Source organism: Podarcis vaucheri (genome assembly GCF_965113315.1).
Source record: "Podarcis vaucheri genome assembly, chromosome: 17".
Taxonomy (NCBI): domain Eukaryota; kingdom Metazoa; phylum Chordata; class Lepidosauria; order Squamata; family Lacertidae; genus Podarcis; species Podarcis vaucheri.
Window position 1 is genome coordinate 6,847,143 of NC_138755.1, and position 20,036 is coordinate 6,867,178.

The 20,036-nt window shown below is 43.3% G+C and overlaps 1 protein-coding gene and 1 long non-coding RNA gene across 2 annotated transcripts in view; one reads left to right on the forward strand and one right to left on the reverse strand.

Moving 5' to 3' along the window:
- The window catches only part of LOC309522363, a 232,603-nt gene extending 222,045 nt beyond the window's left edge, over positions 1-10,558 (reverse strand). Inside the window, exon 1 of the long non-coding RNA XR_014215073.1 lies at positions 10,484-10,558. This is a non-coding gene — a long non-coding RNA (uncharacterized lncRNA). The remainder of the gene's footprint in view (positions 1-10,483) is intronic.
- LOC309522599 (olfactory receptor 1f45-like) lies at positions 9,171-10,151 on the forward strand (the record flags this gene model as incomplete). Its single annotated transcript, XM_082205990.1, has 1 exon — positions 9,171-10,151. One exon carries the CDS (start codon positions 9,171-9,173, stop codon positions 10,149-10,151), a length of 981 nt encoding a protein of 326 aa, XP_082062116.1.
- Positions 10,559-20,036: the final 9,478 nt, after the last annotated feature.

Consider the following 20,036-nt stretch of genomic DNA (forward strand, 5'->3'; position numbering starts at 1 on the left):
CCCTTGTAAAATATTGTTAATTACCTCACATAGCACCGGGGCCAGACATTCCTCTAAGACTTTATAGTATTTTTGGGACAAACCATCTGGACCTGGCGTTTTCCCTGGCTTCATTTTTTTGATTGCTCTTTTAACCTCTTCCACAGTTATTGGGTTATTTAAATATGTTTTTTCTTCTTCTGTCAGTTGTTGACCTCCATTCTTATCCAAATATCTTTCTATTTCAGTTATGTCCTCATCTTCCTTTTTTTTATACAGGGCTTCGTAGAATTGAAGGAACTTTCCCTTTATTTCACTAGGGTCTTCTGTTATTTGTTCTTCCAATTTAAGTTTATTGATCACACTTTGTTTCTTCCTTTTTCTTAATTGCCATGCTAGTAACTTCCCCGTTTTATTCGCAGATTCAAAATATTTTTGTTTCATTGATTTAATCCTCCATTCTATTTCCTGATTTATTAATGATGAGTATTGGATTTGTAGCAATTTGGATATCTGTTTAGTCTTCTCATCCCCCGGATTTCTTATTAATTTCCCCTCAGAATCTTTTAATTGCTTAACTATTTCTTCCTTCTTAGCCTCTCTTAGTTTTTTCCTATATTTGTTCTGTTGTATCAAGAAGCCTCTAAGTACTGCCTTACTTGCATCCCAGACAGTATCAATTTTTGTTTCTTTATTCAAATTTAGGTTAAAGTACTCTTTCAAGGTGTTTTTTGCCTTCTCAATAATCTCATCATTTTCAAATAAGTATTCATTCATTCTCCACCTATATGGTCCTAATGATTTGCATTTTATTTCCAAAAAGATTGGGTTGTGATCTGAGAGTGTTCTGGGCTCTATTTCGCACTTCACTGCTCTTGTCGAGAGTTCCCCTGAGACCCAAATCTGGTCAATCCTGCCCCAGCTTTGATGCGGCTCTGAAAAATACGTAAATTGTTTTCCCATTGGGTTTTTATGCCTCCAAATATCAATCAGGTCTAAATTTTCTTGAAGATCATTAAAGGATTTTGGAAGTTTTCCTTGATTCACTTTCCTCCTTTTTTCACTTCTGTCTAATTCCGGTACAGGGACTCCGTTCAGATCCCCTAATACAATTAACTTATAGTCTTCTAACTCTAATAGTACTTGTTCCAATTTTTTAAAGAATTCTGCCTTCTTGTTTGTATTGGGGGCATAGACAGTTACTATATTAAACTTTTCCCCTAGGTGGTTAATTTGAACTCCCAGTATTCTCCCCTCCTCATCTTTACAAACCAACACTGGTTCCAATTTTTCTTTAACGTATATCCCCAACCCTCTTTTTTTATGGACATCTGAGTTAATGAACTCTATTCCCAACTTTTTTAAATCAAGATATGCTTGTGTTTTTTGGCTACATGCGTCTCTTGACAGCAAACCACATCATACTTTTTATTCCTCAAAACTTTCTCTATTTTATTTCTTTTAAATTTTTCGTTTAGACCGTTAACATTCCAAGACAAAAAAGTTAAAGACATTACTGAAGTTAAGCTCTATTTGTTCTAGCTACCAAACTTATATATGGACTATCAATTCCTTATGTCTTCCTTCTCCTCTGTCTCCTCTGTCCCTTCCTCTTCCACAGCTCCTTCATCCTCCTCCGCCTCCCCCCCTCCGCCCCCTCCCTCTCCACATCTCCTCCTCCCTCCCCCCTCCCCCCATCCCCAGCCTCCTCTCTGTCTCTTATTCTGCCTTCAGTTTTACCAAGCTCCTTCTCGTACCTCCTCAGGAATTTTTCTACTTCTAAAAGGTCCGTTAACTTGAATCTCTTATCCTTAAAGAAGAAAGCAATCCCTTCAGGAAACTCCCATCTGTATCGTATACCATATCTTCTCAGGACGCCTACTATGTGTCTGTATCCTTCCCTTTTACGTAAAAGTCTAACTGGTATCTCTTTGAGGACAATTATTGGTCTACTGTCTATTATTAATTTTTTATGGTAACTCGTTTTAAGTATCAAATTCTTCATTCCAATTGAGTTAAAAACTACTAAGCAGTCCCCAATGGGTCTTTTTATCCTATTCTGGTTTGTTCTCTGGTTTGTTCCCGTTCTTATTCTGAAGGCATTATCTATCGTATCTGCCACTTCTTCCTCTTTCAGATCTAGCCATTTTGCCAACTCCTTAGTCATTTTCTCCTTTATGTTCTCCTTCATCTCTTCTTCTATCCCTCTAAATTTTAGGTGTAATTGTCTCTGTCACATTTCTGTCATCGCAATATTATCCCAGATTTGCTCCTGCGCTTTGTTCACTTCTCTCATTTCCTCCTTTATTTTTTCTGTCTCCTTTCTCTGTTCTCTCATCTCTTTTTGAATTATTTTATTAGTCTCTTCAAATGTTTTTGACTTGACCGTTAATTCTTGAATTTTATTAGAAAGCTCCCCCACAACCCCTTCGATCTTCCTATCTATCATTTCCTGCATTTCTTCTAATTTGTTTTCCATATGGGTTTCATTCTGCTTAAACTCTTCCTTGATCTTTAGCCATAGAAAGTCTAGATCTTTAATTTCTTCCTGTCTAGATGCTTTCCTTTCGATTGGGGTCCCCCACTTTTTACCATTTTCCCCTGCCATTTTTTTTTCTACTTTCACACTGTTTTGCTAACACTAGAGCTCTCCCCCAAAGGGCTCACAATCTTCTTAAGTTCGTTCGGTAGGTCTCTTTATATTGTAGTAAAAATATATGCAAAGAGGAGGTACTGTCGAACCCACGTCGGTCCACCCCCCTTCGCCTATATCAAAGGTGTTGGGGGTGTCAACCTCCACAGTTAACCTTGAGGGGATGTGTGTTTCTGATTGTATCGTCCACGACTTTACTCCCCCACGGCTTCAGCCACTTGTGAACTTCAGCCACTTGTAGGCTTAACTCCACATATGCAGATATGATATAGTCCTTATTATATAGCCTTCATACGCGAAGAACCCAAAAGATATTATAGGAAGTTCCAGTTATAACAGGTAAGTAAATAATAAAGAATTTTAGTCTATTTGGTTGAGAGTCCACTCTGATTTACAGTTTTAGTTTTTTAAATTGTTCTATTATGCTAAGCAGTCAATATCTTCTTCCATCCACTAGGGGAGCTCTTTTCTTACGTCCCTAATTTTGTTCCATCCTCCACCATTACAGGGTTAAGCCAAGTAGTCCAATAATACAGCTACAATCACTGAGTTGTTAGAGAGGAAAAGTGAGTTATTGAGACTGTTGGGGTGGAGGGAAAGGGAGAGAGGAACAAGGGGGAAGGGGCAGGGTCAAATATTATGATAAAAGAGGAGAAACGGGGGAAGGGGAGGCGGAGGTCTATATTACACAACAAAAAAGCAAGAGGGGAGAGGGGAGGAACGGAAGCCAAAAGAATCAACGGGGGTTACGAGTGTATAACTGCCTTTTTAGCGTAGCTTAGTGTAGCGCCCTCCTTCTTATAGCCTCCTTCTTTTTAGCGTAGCTTAGTATAGCGTCCTCCTTCTTATTCGTTTTCCCCACGCTTCAGGCTCACCGAACATCCGTAGTTAAATCTCCTCTTTGTCCCCCTGTATTTCCACAATCGGCAGCGTTCCAGTGAAAGTTTGCAACTGTCTTCACCACAAAGGGAGACAGTGTAATCAGCAGAAGTCTAAGATACCGGTCTAAACAAAAGTCTTTCCTCAGGCCATCATTTTCTGTAATCTTTTGTGCCTAAAGTTAGTTTAGCTTAATAAAACTTCCCAATCTGGGAAATCTGGGATATCCCAATCTTTTTCAATGGAGCTCAGGGTAGTTTACATTACTCCTTTCCTCCTTGCGACACTCCTGTGTGGAAGATCAGGTTGGGAGAAGAGGCCCAAGTTGAAATTCACCAACCCTGATCCCAAAATGCAGAGACAATTTTGCCCCCTCATTCACTTGAAACCTCCCCAAGATTCCATCCAAAGGTTTGTCAAAATGAACTTTTGAGATGAATTCTAGCAGCTCCCAGGATCTCTATAACACAACAGTAAAGGTAAAGGGTAAAGCGACTCCTGACCATTACGTCCAGTCGCGAACAACTCTGGGGTTGTGGCGCTCATCTCGCTTTACAGGCCAAGGGAGCCGGCGTTTGTCCACAGACAGTTTTTCCAGGTCATGGGGTCAGCATGACTAAACCGCTTCTGGCAAATCAGAGCAGTGCACGAAAATGCCGTTTACTTTCCTGCCAGAGCACTTTGACGTGCTTTCAAACTGCTAGGTGGGCAGGAGCTAGGACCGAACAACGGGAGCTCACCCTGTTGCGGGGATTCAAATCGCCGACCTTCTGATCGGCAAGCCCTAGGATCTGTGGTTTAGACCACAACGCCACCCATGTCCCACAACAGTCCCAAAACACAACAGTAGAAACTGTTAATTGTTATATATTTTATAATGGTATAAAAATCTCTGGAATTTAATTATTACAAAAAAATAATGCGAGTTAATTGGAATTTAAGGGAAAGGAAGATCCTGATCATTTATATTCAGTATGTGATATTTTATTTCATACAATTTCAGATTTACTAGCATTTCTACTCATGAGAAAAATGGTTCTCATGATTTTAGATTCTGTTATTATATGTTTACATTTTGTATGCCCTGCTTTAGTTGGCTATATTAATGAATTTCTGTCGTTGTTTACTTGTCTCTGTGGTTCCATAACAATATAAAAACTAATAAAAATAAGTTTGAAAAATATATGATTATAATAATGAGCTCATCCTGACTTACTTGCACAAAGCTTCCACTCAGGTTATACTACACCTGGTCTTTATTGTGAATTAATCTGGGTTGGTTTGTCTTCTCACTGTTATAGGACAGTAAGCAGATCTGATTTCCTTGCTTGGTGTTTATGTATCTTCTCTCTTCTTAACCCACACTTTTCAGTGCATTTTCCTATCACTTTAATGACCACAAGAAGTAGTCCCCCCCCCCATAAAGTGGATTTGTTGCGCAAGGGTAATAGAGCAATCCACTTTAATTGCACAAACTTACATTTTCCAGAATATGCTTGAATGCCTCAAGTATAAAACCGGCAGTCAAGAAGAGATCACTCCCCATAAATAGCAGAGAGTTTCTGGAGATTTCATAGATACTTGTCTCTTAATTTGGAAGCTAACAGGTAGAGTGCCAGACTACACCCAAGGAATACAGAGCGATAAATCGCAAACAAAACAACTCTGTATGTAGTTTACAAAAACTCATTAATTACAAAGCCAAGCAGTCCAAATATTTCTGAAATAAGTCCGTAAGAGAAACTCTCTATGCGTATACTTGTGCTGGTGCAGTCCCAGTGGAATTCCTACAGCAAGATACCCAGATTTCATTCTCTGTTTCGCAAATCTTCTTCTGGATGGCCCAAAAAGGACTATACAATGGCAGTTCAATGCTCCACCAAATAGATCAGCTTCATCCTTGGAACAGCACTTTGCTCATCTTTCAAAAAAGAGCAAAGTCCAGGTGTTTGGACAGCTTGGCTTTGAGATACCAAGTATTTGGCATTGTATATATATTATTTAAGGTTTCATGTAACAGAAGCTGTTGAAATGCTGTACATTATTGTTAATGAGTTTTTGTAAACTACATACAGTGGTACCTCGAGTTACAAACAGTCCTGCTTACGAACGCTTTGGGTTACGAACTCCACAAACCCAGAAGTAGGTGTTCCGGGTTGCAAACTTTGCCCTGGGATACGAACACAATCCGCTTCCGGGGCCACAAGAGGCCTATGTAGGGAATGCGTGCCTCGGGTTAAGAACGCTTCAGGTTAAGAACGGACTTCCAGAACGAATTAAGTTTGTAACCCGAGGTACCACTGTACAGAGTTGTTTAGTTTGTAAGAGGTAGATTGCCAGCTGCTACTTTCATTCCATCCCATCCATTTCATTTCTTACATTCCCTATCATCCCGTAAATTTGTAACTGCAAAGATGATCACGAAAACACCGTGAAAGAAACCTCTGCAAACATTGCCCCATTCCTGGAGGCTTTACATTATTCCACTACTTTGCTCCCTAAGGAACAGATGGTCTTGGCCTTACATGTTGATGTGGATGGAACAGTGGAGAACTGTGCCAATTACGTAATAAGCTCTCTCTGGCACAGTTCTCCACTGCTATCAATACTCCTGGGGACTATTTCTCAGCTGAACTAAACAGTTTATTTATGTATCTATTTTATTCATATCACACATTTCTCCCAGTTGTGATTTCTCACAGATCCTAATGGTCAAGGAGGTGTTGATTGTTGCAGCCCAGCAAAATTTCAATCGTCAAGAGGCCTCTTTCCTCCTTGGAGATTGCACAACTTCCATGAAATGAAATATATGCTCCATTCAGGATTACAAGGTGCAGTGGAACTTGTACATCCAAGATAGAGAAGGCATCCTGTTGATTTTAAACAACTGCTGCCTTACACTTTGTAATGTTTTTATCTATCATCCAAATAAAAGAGATCTCATTGAGCCTGCAGGAAGGAAAAAAGAATCTCTCTCAGCCAGTTTCCAAGCTGGCTATCATGCTTTCTTTCCTGAATGGATATATTTTCTACCACACACAGATTCCTGTTTTGTCAACAGGCGGGTGCACCAACTTTGTGGAACTAGCACCTCCTTATCAGGTGAGTCCCAGTCACTTCATTTAAGAGTCAGATAACCGGTGTGCATCACCATCTCCTGCTCCCATAAGTCAGGAACGGAGAATTGATGGTCCAGATGTTAAACTTCAATTCTCTCCGTCTTGGTGGCTGGGGCTGATGGGAGCTGGAATTGAGTGAAGAGGACTGAAGGTATGAGAAACATGGAAGCCAAATCCAGACATTTTGAACATTGGACATTTATTTACTTCTAGCAAGTCTTCATCACATGGTTCTTTTTATGCAGTTTAAAGTAAATAAAATTACAAATTCCAGGGGGGTACCTAGGAAATGGCCTCATATTGCCCAATCAGACCATTGGTCCACCATGAGATTCTCAGATGATGGGCGGTATAGAAATGGAATAGATAATAAAATAATAATAATAATCCTCTTTTAAAGTCATCCAAACTGGCGGTCATCCTGTGGAGAACATTCCATAGTTTAAGTAAGCACTCTTTGATGAATCAATGAATCACTTTCATTGGTCCATGCTGAATCTTGCAGTGTCCAGCTTTTTTGGATGGTACGGATTCCTAGTATTATGAGGTAGGTGAGAACACACAGCGTTCCAAGTCACATATTTGTATGTTGTATGTTGGCGTTATGATAGGGCAGGTTGATTTTTCAATCCCTTCCCCAACAATCCCTAAAATGGATTTGCCTTTTTCGTGGCTGCCACTTGGTCATTGTCTTTGAGCTACATCAAGACAAACATGTTGAATACCGTATCTTCCAATTGTTCCAGTTGTTCATCAGTATGCCGATGATACCCAGCTCTACCTCTCTTTCAAATCAGAACCAGTGAAGGCGGTGAAGGTCCTGTGTGAGTGTCTGGAGGCAGTTGGAGGATGGATGGCAGCTAACAGATTGAGGTTGAATCCTGACAAGACAGAAGTACTGTTTTGGGGGGACAGGAGGCAGGCAGTTGTGGAGGACTCCCTGGTCCTGAATGGGGTAACTGTGCCCCTGAAGGACCAGGTGCGCAGCCTGGGAGTCATTTTGGAATCACAGCTGTCCATGGAGGTGCAGGTCAATTCTGTATCCAGGGCAGCTGTTAACCAGCTCCATCTGGTATGCAGGCTGAGACCCTACCTGCCTGAGGACCGTCATGCCAGAGTGGTGCATGTTCTCACTTGGACTACTGCAATGTGTTCTATATGGGGCTACCTTTGAAGGTGACCCAGAAACTACAACTAATCCAGAATGCGGCAGCTAGACTGGTGACTGGGAGTGGCTGCCGAGACCACATAACACCGGTCTTGAAAGACCTACATTGGTTCCCAGTATGTTTCTGGGCGCAATTCAAAGTGTTGGTGCTGACCTTTAAAGCCCTAAACAGCCTCGGTCCAGTATACCTGAAGGAGCATCATTCTACCTGGACACTGAGGTCAAGTGCCGAGGGTCTTCTGGCGGTTCCCTCGCTGCGAGAAGCCAGGTTGCAGGGAACCAGGCAGAGGGCCTTCTCAGTAGTGGCACCCGCCCTGTGGAATGCCCAGATGTCAAAGAGAACAACAACTACCAGACTTTTAGAAGACATCTGAAGGCAGCCCTGTTTAGGGAAGCTATTAATGTTTGATGGACTATTGTATTTTAATATTTTGTTGGAAGCCGCCCAGAGTGGCTGGGGAAACCCAGCCAGATGGGCGGGGTATAAATAGTAAATTGTTGCTGTTGTTGTTGTTTTCCAAAACTACATAAAAGAGGTGTGGGAAAGCCCAGAATATAAGGAGGGAAGGAGCAGGAAGGAAGCAGCCCTGATGTTATAGAAGAATGGGGGCATTTTGGGCCATGTAAAATAAAGTGACTTCCCCCAAAGAAGCCTGAGAACTGCAAAGGATGCTGGGAACTGTAGTTCTGTGAAAGGTAAAATGCAATTCCCAGGATTCTTCAGGGGAAGTCATGCTTTACATGTATGGCATGAATGTAGCCTACATCTCCTTAAGAACCAGGATGGAAGAAAATAAACAGGGGCATATAAGGAAGGGCATAGCACCATCTGCCAGTGCCTGGAGCGGGTGCACCCTGCCGATGCTGATGGGCAGGCACAGGGCACAGAGGGTGATTTTCACCCTCTGTGCCCCCCAGCCTTCACTGCTGCCAGGTGGGCATTTGTACACCAGGCTGGGCACAGAGATCGAAGAGCATCTTCTGTGCTCCCCAGCCCCTGTTGCTGATGGGCGGGTGCTAATGTGCCAGGGGGGCACCCAATGTGCGCCCGGGGCAACGGCCCTCCAGGCACACACACACACCCCACACACCATGGGACATAAATGTACTCAATAAATACAACCCTATCTCAGTAAAGTGGCTCACACATTTTGCCGCACAGACATGTGAAGTAGCTTGTAGCCTTGATTCAATTTTTTTGTGTGTGTTTCTTTTGTGAGCTCAGCTGCCACATTCTCCCAAGGGAAATCTGTGACCTGCTGCAGGTAAGCAAGACCCAACCGAACCCTTCTCGTTGTGTGGATAAGTTGCAAGGTTGCACAGCAGCAGTTAAACGGTATCTTGGTCTCTCATTCCCTTTTACAGATGTAAAATGGCCAGAAAGAACCAGACAAGCATCTCTGAAATGGTCCTTTTGGGTATCTCTGCCCTAGCAGAACACCAGAGTCTCCTCTTCTTTCTTTTTCTCTTCATCTACCTGTTAACCCTACTAGGGAACCTTTTGATAATTCTGCTCATCCGCTTTGATGACCACCTCCGTCGCACCCCAATGTACTTCTTCCTCAGCTACCTCTCGCTGGCAGATGCCATGTTTGCTTCCACCACTGTTCCTAAGATATTGATGAGTTTGATGTCCGAAACCAAGACCATCTCCTTCAATGGCTGCTTGATCCAGATGTATTTCTTCTTGACATTTGGCAACACTGATAATTTCCTCTTGGCCTGCATGGCTTATGACCGCTATGTGGCCATCTGCCGCCCTTTACATTACACCACCCTGATGAGCCACAAGTGCTGCCTCATTTTGGCTTCTGGGTCCTGGATCGTTTCCGCTCTCCACTCCTTGCTCTACACGCTTCTGGTATCCCGCCTGTCTTTCTGTGCCTCTAGGGAGATCCCCTACCTCTTCTGTGACGTCTATCCTCTTTTGGAACTCTCCTGCTCTGACACAGGGCTCATAAAAATTCTGGTGCAGACAGAGGGAGTTGTGGATATCCTAGGGCCTTTTGTTCTCATCTTCATCTCCTACATCCACATCTTCTGTGCTATCATGAGAGTCCCACCTACCGCTAGGAAGCGCAAAGCCTTCTCCACCTGTGGCTCCCACTTGGCTGCAGTGGTCTTGTTCTACGGCACCATCAGCTCCCTCTACTTCCAGCCTGCCTCTGCTTACGCAGCCCAGAAAGGAACAGTCATTTCTCTCTTGTATGCAGTGATCACACCCATGCTGAACCCCTTCATCTACAGCCTGAGGAACCAGGACATAAAGGCAGCTGCACGGAGGCTTCTCGACAGGATCAGAGATTTTCTGAGGAAGCAGGAACCTGGAAAAGGCACAGTGTCTTTTTCATGAATCTATTGAGTGTGTTGCTGATGGTGGTGATGTTGATATATTAAAAAATTCTGTCCATAAAAAGAATAATCAAAGGCGGCTAGAAAAATCAATAAAATACGCCAAACAATTTAAAGATTAATGTTGCACACCAAGTACGGCTGCTAAACAAACCAGCAGCAATCTTAGAAATAGAGTTGCAACCACACTTGGTACAGTGGTACCTTGGGTTAAGAACTTAATTCATTCCGTAGGTCTGTTCTTAACCTGAAACTGTTCTTAACCTGAAGCACTTTAGCTAATGGGGCGTCCTGCTGCTGCTGTGCTGCCAGAGCAAGATTTCTGTTCTCAACTGGAAGCAAAGTTCTTAACCCGAGGTACTATTTCTGGGTTAACGGAGTCTGTAACCTGAAGTGTATGTAACCTGAAGCGTATGTAACCCGAGGTACCACTGCATTGACTTTTCCACACTTGGGAAAGACACATTTTGCTCAACTACTTTTGACAAGGAACCTCCTTGATATCTGGTATGCCTTCCCTGTTTAGCCTTCATCCCCACTCAGAAAATCCAACTTTTTGTAGGACAATGGAGTAGCTTTGAAATTACTCCAAGGGAAGATGACTCATCATCACACAGCAGAGTGGTGTTTGCCAGTTATAGATGATATGGCAATTTCCTTCTCTGTAAGTCCACCTCTCCTCTCTATGATGGAGCTCAATATGGGACAGCTGCATATTTATGCATGGCAGGGGTTGCACTAGGGGTGTCCAATTTCCAAGAGACTGTGATCTATTCCCAGTATAAATAAACTAGCAGTGATCTACTCATTGAATTGACCGAAGTTGTTGAGGTTTTTGGGGGGAAGGGTCAGCCAAAGTTGTTGAGCCTTTTGGGGGGGGTTGGGGGGCATCAGGGTCCCGCAATCGACCAGGATCGACCAGGTACATCCCACAATTGATAGGTAGATCATAATCAACCTGTTAGACGCCCCTGCACTCAGGGTCCCTTCCAACTCTACAATTCTAAAAAGCAACATAACAGTTATAAATTATGTGCAACTAACTCCAGTTAATATCCTGGCAGCCACATTTTGAACCAACTGAAATCTCTAAACACTCTTTAAATGCACTTGACTTTCATTGTATTACTGTAGTCTAATTTGCATATCATAAATACATGTGCTGTGAGTTGGGGGCAGGGTGCATGCCTGAGACTCTCTTAATTCATGGATCCAGCAAGGTTTCAGTTGCTGGAATAGCCAGGCCAGCTTCCTGATGAGGTAATGGTTCCCCAAGTATGGGTCATTAAGGTAACAAAGGAAGTGGCTCTGTGTCAGAAAACAAATGGGTGGGCCTTCTCCCTCAACTGGCTGTTGGTTATAAAGACAAAAGCCAGAGTTGTGTTGTGTGTGTGTGTGAACTGGAAGCTAGAAGCAGGCTGCAGGCTGAAGCTTGTGAGGGAGAGACATGCTTGATTTCTGCTGGAATCCAAGGCTGTGACTATGGGAAAAGCATGTGTAAATAAACCATATATCACAAAGACACCACAGTCTCATCTGTCCCTCATTCCGAGGAAAGTGAACCCTGAGTAAGTGCCTAGAACTCCTGGAATCTTGCACCAGTGGGAGATTGGGTTGGTGTGCAACACATGGATGACTGTGGCCAAGTCTGACTTCTCCAGGAAAAGGACAGAACAGCTACACCAACCAAAAGTGTTTAAGAAGCCATCCCAAACACCTGGGCAATCTCAGGCAGTGCTGGAGTACCCATAAGCAACAAAGCAAAGTGCAACCCCATCATACACATTCTCCAGGACTCGTGACTCCCCAGTAAATAGTATCTCTGTCCTGCTGGATTAATTTTCCACTTGTTCAGGCTACTCCTTGATACTAGTTCAGAAACATCATAATCTCTACCATCTGCCTAGGATGTACATAAGTGGTCCTCCTTTACTGTGTCCTCCTTTAAAGTCCTCTGTTGAAAGGCATTCTCTACGTGAAAGGCTGTCTGGCTCCAAGTCCATTTTAAAGATAAGTAACCACTGTGCCACTTGGGCTTGCTGATCGAAAGGTCAGCAGTTCAAATCCCCACGACAGGGTGAGCCCCCGTTATTCGGTCCCAGCTCCTGCCAACCTAGCAGTTCAAAAGCACGCGGTGCCAAGTAGATTGTGGTTACCAGATATCCCCGTTTCCCGGGGACAGTCCCCAGATTTACAAATCTGTCCCTGGACAAAATCCGTCCCCAGATTTATATTTTAAGTGTTATAGATTTATTGGTAGGGAATTGATGTTTCGTGATTGGTTCAGCGACACAAGACACATCATATGGGGACTTCTGGCAAGGCAAAATGGCAGGTGCCACGGCAGCGAACAGCTCCTGAAGCCAGCCAGAGCCAACTGCGCTACCAGGCTGGCTCCGGGCTGCTGAGACTGCTGCTGCCAGTGCCACTGCCAAGGGGGAACCGGGGATGCCAGGTGCGTCAACTGGGGAACCCGCTGATCCCCCCCCCCTTGACCTAAATCGAGCTGGGAGTGAGAGCACCCAGCCTATTGCCCAGCAGTGCTCCGGGGCCAGGAAAACCCCAGAGCCAACGCAGGGAGAAGGAAGAGAGAGGAAGAGGAAGGAGAAAAAAGATGGGAGCCCCGACCTTGCTGCGCCACTGCCGCCACTGAGGAGAAGAGGTAGAAGAGCACCGGGAGGGCAAGGACACATGGCTGAGCCCAGACCTGAACTGAACCCACTCCATGGCGGCTAGCACTCCAAAAGAGCAGGCCAGGGCGCAGAGGAAGGCCGCAGAGGAAGGCCAGAAGAGACCACAGAAGAGAAGATATTACTTCGTATTTTTTTACAAAACACCTTTTTTAATAACTTTTTCTTCTCTTTTCAAAAAAAAAAGAAGTATCCCCAGATTCTTTGAAAAAAAGTCAGGTAACCTTAAAGTAGATAAATAGGACCATATGGAATTGATAGAAAGGACTGACAGAATCCGAGACCAGGGAGAAGAGATGGTGGAAGAAGATTGGGAAAAAGTTTTTTAAAAAATTATTTAGAGAAATATTGTAAAATTAATGAGTGTTAGAAAAATTGTTGGAATGAAATTATACGGCTTTAGTAGAAATGTTATAAGGAGTTAAGTATAAAATATTTACAGAAATATTGCAAAATTAATGAATGTTAGAAGGATGCTGGAATGAAGCTATATGGCTTTATCAGAAATGTTATAAAGAATTAAGTAAAAATAGATTGTTAATGGACTAAAGTGGAAAATTTAAGGTTAGATTGTGTTAAGATAAATTATAGAACAAAAATTGAGAAAGATGGAAAGGATTTGCTGAAATAGATAATTGAACTAGAATACAAAAAAGGGAGGTTTGAGGAGGTCGATGAAACTAGTAAATGAAAGGTAAAGATACGGAAATATTGGATGTGTTTTTTAATGTTTTTTGTTTTTCTTGTTGTTTTCCTGTATTGCTTTTTGTTTTTTGTTTTTATTTTTGATGTGTTGTAAGGTATTGTTCTGTTTTGTTTAACTTTTTATTGTTGCTTTTTCCTTCTTTTTTCTGTAATTTTTAAACCTCCAATAAATATCATTTAAAAAAGATAAATAGGTACCCTTCCAGCAGGAAGGTACATGGCATTTCCGTGCACTGCTCTGGTTTTGCCAGAAGTGGCTTAGTCATGCTGGCCACATGACCTGGAAAAACTGTCTGCATAAGTAGACAAACACTGGCTCCCTCGGCCTGTAAAGCAAGAGTCATTCATGACTGGACTTAATTGTCAGGGGTCCCTTTACCTTTACCTTTTAACCCCAAAGGGGAGAGCAAGTAGATGGCCCTTGAAGCTGCCTACCCATGACTAGTACCTAGACAGCAGATCAGGCAAGCACACCTGCAATGGCTGGGGAGATTTGTTGTCTTCTGTTTAAACGATAGTAACTATATCCAAGTTTACACCTATACATATTGTTACGGAAAAATCTGGGTGCGGAGCTACTCAGCCACCCAGCTCGTCGGACTTGGTCCGTGCGTCCCTGCGGAAGAAAATGAGCTCAGCCAGAGACAGGAGCAAACTGTAGAAGACCCAAGTTTATTGCGCAACAGGTTCAAGAGGTGACAGGAGTTTTTGAAACTTCCCTCCATGTCCCAGAATACAGTGCAAAATACATCATAATTGCATCATGAATACATTAGAGAGAGGTTGAGTTACACAGGTTACATCATGAATATCTTAAGGAGAGGTTGGGTTACACAGATTAACATATGGAGCAGGGAGGGGGAAATATGCAGAGCTGGAGATATGCGCGGATAAGCGCTTCCTGAGTACTGGTGATGGGAAGACAATAGTCCAAGTATGCAAAGTCTATCACCTGGCATTGCCCGGAGGAAAGGTTGGGCAGAGTGATTTGACCGGATTAGGGTCTTCCTGAGTACATGACTCCCCGCTTGAGGGATTATGGAGGCCAAGGAGGTGCCATGGAGTCCTGAGGAAACTGAGTCGATTGACACCAAAACCAAGGAAAGCGGAGCTGTGGTTGATTTTATACGAATTTTAGAAGTTTTAGTCCATTCTAGTCCATTCTTATATTAATAATTGGAGTCGGAAACAAAATAGATACATTGTTGCAAGATTTGACAGTTTTATGGGTTCACGAGTTTCGATTCCATTGTTCTCCCAGCAGGGAGCCGTCAGTAGCTTGTCAAGAGGTAAAATGAGGCGTGCAGAAGCTCGCTGAGCTGACTCTGCAGAGCGGATGCATGGTTCTGATTAGTTAGAACGCGGCCATTGAAACAAATGGGGAACGCAGTTTGATACGGTCAACCCATGATAAAGATGGAGTGAGAGGGAGAGAAAGAGGCTTGAGAGTTTGGGCTTATTTCGCCCGCGTAGAAAAGGGAAAAGCACTTTAAACTTGGGGTTTGGGTAGGGTGTGGTGCTTGTGCAACGGTGAGGAGGGCTGAGGGGGGTGAATGTAGGGTTGGGCGCCCTTGAGGTCATCGCCTTGGACCCACCAAAGCAAGGGGTGAAGGAAGGCACCCCCCCTTTCCCGTATAAATATAAATTAACACGTACAACTGTTATGCAAATCCTCTTTTTTGGAGAGCTGGGTGTCATGGACTGATGGAGTCTCATCCTAAACCTCTCCTAGTAGCTTCATGTAGACCAGAGATGAGGAACCTCAGACTGGGCTCACCAGAGGTCCCAATTCAGCCCGTGAGGCCACCTCGCCCCAATCACACCCACAAAGGCTTGGTTGCAAAGGAAGAAGAAGAAGAAGAAGAAGAAGAAGAAGAAGAAGAAGAAGAAGAAGAAGAAGAAGAAGAGTAGTAGTAGTAGTAGTAGTTTGGATTTGATATCCTGCCTTTCACTCCCTTTCAGGAGTCTCAAAGCGGCTAACAATCTCCTTTCCCTTCCTCCCCCACAACAAACACTCTGTGAGGTGAGTGGGGCTGAGAGACTTCAAGAAATGTGACTGGTCCAAGGTCACCCAGCAGCTGCATGTGGAGGAGCGGAGACGCGAACTACCACTCTTAACCACTACACCACGCTGGCTCTCAAGTGCACTTTAAGAGCACTCCTGGGGGTTCCTTAGCAAGTGGGAATTGCATTTGGTGCCTTTTGCTCAGAGCATCCAAGGGCAGCCAATACTTGCTGAAAGCAAGAAGCAGGAAGTGAATCATTTGATGCAAGCTAGTATGCAAAGGCAAATGCTTCGTCCTGACATAATGATGTCACGTGATATTTCTGCACCTGGTTGCATTTTAGTGCAATGGTATCCCATATATACATTTTAATATGGAAAATTTACTAATAAACACATTTGCAAAGCAACATTCCCATTCGCTAATATAACACACTTTTAATGTTTTAATAGGAGGTCTGCTGGCCTCTTCCCACCCCCAGGGAGGAAATGGTGGGAGCTGCCCTCTGGAGTCTCCTGGGATCTGTACCCCTCTGGTGTGATTCAGAGAAGGCCCCACTACCACTGCAGCGGCCTTTGATTCCCAGTTCATCCACTGGGTAAGGTCGATTTGATTCCCACCCTTATTCCAAATGTAGCTCTTCACTTCTCCCTTGTCCCCCATATATATCCCCCCCACCTTGTTCCTGATGTAGATCTTCATGCCCCTCCCTGCAGTGGGGGCATTTCATGGTTCAGCTCAGATGCCAAAATGTCTTAGCCCTGCCCTGCCTGACATAGGCAGAAGTGTTTCAGTATAAAGTGTTGTAAATTTAAACAGGAAAAAAGGTAGAGAAAAACGGGACTCCACATCACCATCTGGTGGCACAATGTTATTTCACACATGTTGTTGTTGTTTAGTCATTTAGTCGTGTCCGACTCTCCATGACCCCATGGACCAAAGCACGCCAGGCACTTCTGTCTTCCACTGCCTCCCGCAGTTTGGTCAAACTCATGCTGGTAGCTTCAAGAACACTATCCAACCATCTCGTTCTCTGTCGTCCCCCTCTCCTTGTGCCCTCCATCTTTCCCAGCATCAGGGTCTTTTCCAGGGAGTCTTCTCTTCTCATGAGGTGGCCAAAGTATTAGAGCCTCAGCTTCACGATCTGTCCTTCCAGTGAGCACTCAGGGCTGATTTCCTTCAGAATGGAGTGGTTTGTTCTTCTTGCAGTCCATGGGACTCTCAAGAGTCTCCTCCAGCACCATAATTCAAAAGCATCAATTCTTCAGCGATCAGCCTTCTTTATGGTCCAGCTTTCACTTCCATACATCACTACTGGGAAAACCATAGCTTTTACTATACAGACCTTTGTTGGCAAGGTGATGTCTCTACTTTTTAAGATGCTGTCTAGGTTTGTCATTGCTTTTCTCCCAAGAAGCAGGCGTCTTTTAATTTCGTGGCTGCTGTCACCATCTGCAGTGATCATGGAGCCTAAGAAAGGAAAATCTCTCACTGCCTCCATTTCTTCCCCTTCTATTTGCCAGGAGGTGATGGGACCAGTGGCCACGATCTTCGTTTTTTTGATGTTGAGCTTCAGACCATTTTTTGCGCTCTCCTCTTTCACCCTCAATAAAAGGTTCTTTAATTCCTCCTCACTTTCTGCCATCAAGGTTGTGTCATCTGCATATCTGAGGTTGTTGATATTTCTTCTGGCAATCTTAATTCTGGCTAGGGATTCATCTAGCCCAGCCTTTCGCATGATGAATTCTGCATATAAATTAAATAAGCAGGGAGACAATATACAGCCTTGTCGTACTCCTTTCCCAATTTTGAACCAATCAGTTGTTCCATATCCAGTTCTAACTGTAGCTTCTTGTCCCACATAGAGATTTCTCAGAAGACAGATGAGGTGATCAGGCACTCCCATTTCTTTAAGAACTTGCCATAGTTTGCTGTGGTTGACACAGTCAAAGGCTTTTGCATAGTCAATGAAGCAGAAGTAGATGTCTTTCTGGAACTCTCTAGCTTTCTCCATAATCTAGCGCATGTTTGCAATTTGGTCTCTGGTTCCTCTGCCCCTTCGAAATCCACCTTGCACTTCTGGGAGTTCTCGGCCCACATACTGCTTGAGCCTTCCTTGTAGAATTTTAAGCATAACCTTGCTAGCGTGTGAAATGAGTGCAATTGTGCGGTAGTTGGAGCATTCTTTGGCACTGCCCTTCTTTGGGATTGGGATGTAGACTGATCTTCTCCAATCCTCTGGCCACTGCTGAGTTTTCCAAACTTGCTGGCATATTGAGTGTAGCACCTTAACAGCATCATCTTTTAAAATTTTAAATAGTTCAGCTGGAATACCATCACTTCCACTGGCCTTGTTATTTGCAGTGCTTTCTAAGACCCATTTGACTTCACTCTCCAGGATGTCTGGCTCAAGGTCAACAACCACACTACTTGGGGTGTACGAGCCATCCATATCTTTCTGGTATAATTCCTCTGTGTATTCTTGCCACCTCTTCTTGATGCCTTCTGCTTCTGTTAGGTCCTTACCACTTTTTTCCTTTATTATGGTAATCTTTGTACGAAATGTTCCTTTCATATCGCACATACAACACATATAAATTGCTTTTCGTTACCAGTCTAGCTGAATCCATAGAGGTTAAAAAGCAAGGTCGGTTGTAGTCTGTTGCAATCTTTGGTGGCCTGATTTCATGTAAACAGAAATGATACAATCCAGTTTATGGGGGGAAACATAAGCTGGGGAAAGGGTGGAAATTTTATACTTGATATATAGAACACGATTGCTAAGTTTTCTTTTTAGAGTTGAAGAGCAGCTATTCTCAAGTGGCTTGTGAGAGATCTCTACAGGCTCCCAATGCAAATCCTTTAACGAGACCCTTCCTGTTTCTTATCAGAACTTAGAGATACTTAAGCAAAGCAGTTCTGTTGGGTTTTGTTCCATTTTTCCCAGTGCTTTTGTTCAAGCCTGAAGATCAAGTGGGCGAGGAGTTAAGAGCATCCAAACAGAGGCAGGTAAGGATGGATTTAGTTACTATCTTGAGGCATGCCACAATCTCTGATGCCCCATTAACTTTTAACACAATGTCTGTAACAGTGTGCTAGGCACCCTTTATTTAGACCTTCATCAGCTAGATGAGACAGAATGCGAGTCTGTGGTGGGACTGAATTTGTCTGGCTCAGACCAAGGCAAGGCAAGGCAGCCCTTCTGATGCAAGATCAGCCCATCAATAGTTTGGAGAGAAAATGCTCTTGTGTATGTTCCTATAGGCATGAGCAACAGAGATCTGTGAATGGAAAGCCTGTGGATATGTTGTGCACAAGGATGTAAAATGTGGACATTTGATATATGGGAGCACAAAATAGGTAAAGTGATTGTGGGACAGTAGAAGACCTCTAATATGTGCTGTAGTTTCAGCTTGATTGCTCACCTTCACATCCTAAGCTTGTTATTGTGAATTATACTGCTTCATTTGGGGGGCTGCAAGTGCTTACCACAGTCTTCCACCTCTTTGGGTGCTTTCAAATGAGGGCTTAACTTGCAAATGGGACATTGAAATATCACAACAATGTGGTGTGTCCTCTACAAAAAAACCCCCAAACTTTTGCATGCATGAGGAACGCTGATCCTACAATAAACAGTCATCAGGAAGCCCTCGTCATTGTTTGCACTGGAGCAGACTAATAGACTGCTTCCAGAAAACCTGTTTATTAATTTGCAGGGAGATTAGATGATAATGGGCATTTAATTAGCATTCATTCTGATTTGTGTGCAGAGATACCGCATGATACTTCAAATGATACTTCAAAGCAAGTGTTAGCTAGGGTTGCCACCCATCCCTAAAAAAATGTGAGTGTCTTTTTCTTTTCTTTTTTGAGAAAAGTGTCCCCTGTCCTGTTTGGGCTTCACATATTCAGGCTCCACTCCTCCTCAAAATTGCATGGGCAAAGGGTTGGTCTGGTGGGAGCAGGAGAGCAAGAATTTGAATGGGAGCTTGTGCAGGCAGAGAGTGGGTCCATGGGAGGTTAAGGAGTGAGAGCAAGAGTTATTGCGGGAAGAGGGTGGGCTACTTAATCCACACTTTCAGAAGCCACCTGAAAACTGAAACACAGCCATCCTTCAAATTTCATGCTTCTCTGAACTTTGCATTGTGGCTCTTCAGTCAAGTAATGTGTACAAAAATGAATTTACTAGGCAAGTGCTCATAAAAAAATGCATATATTACCAGAAAGAACATACAAAATTGCATTAAAATTTGCTTTGTAAAAGCATGCATGTAAAATATGCAAACTGGGGGGAAATTGCACTAAAATCCTGATGAATTATCACACAGACATAAAATAAAAAACACACTGATGTAGGAATGTGGAGAATTGAATTTAAGATTATAGGAACCAAAGGAACCAAAATGGACATGTTCACACATCCCTACACCCAGTTCAATATCCATGAAACTTTGTGATCAGACTATGATGTGATCTTACTAGACG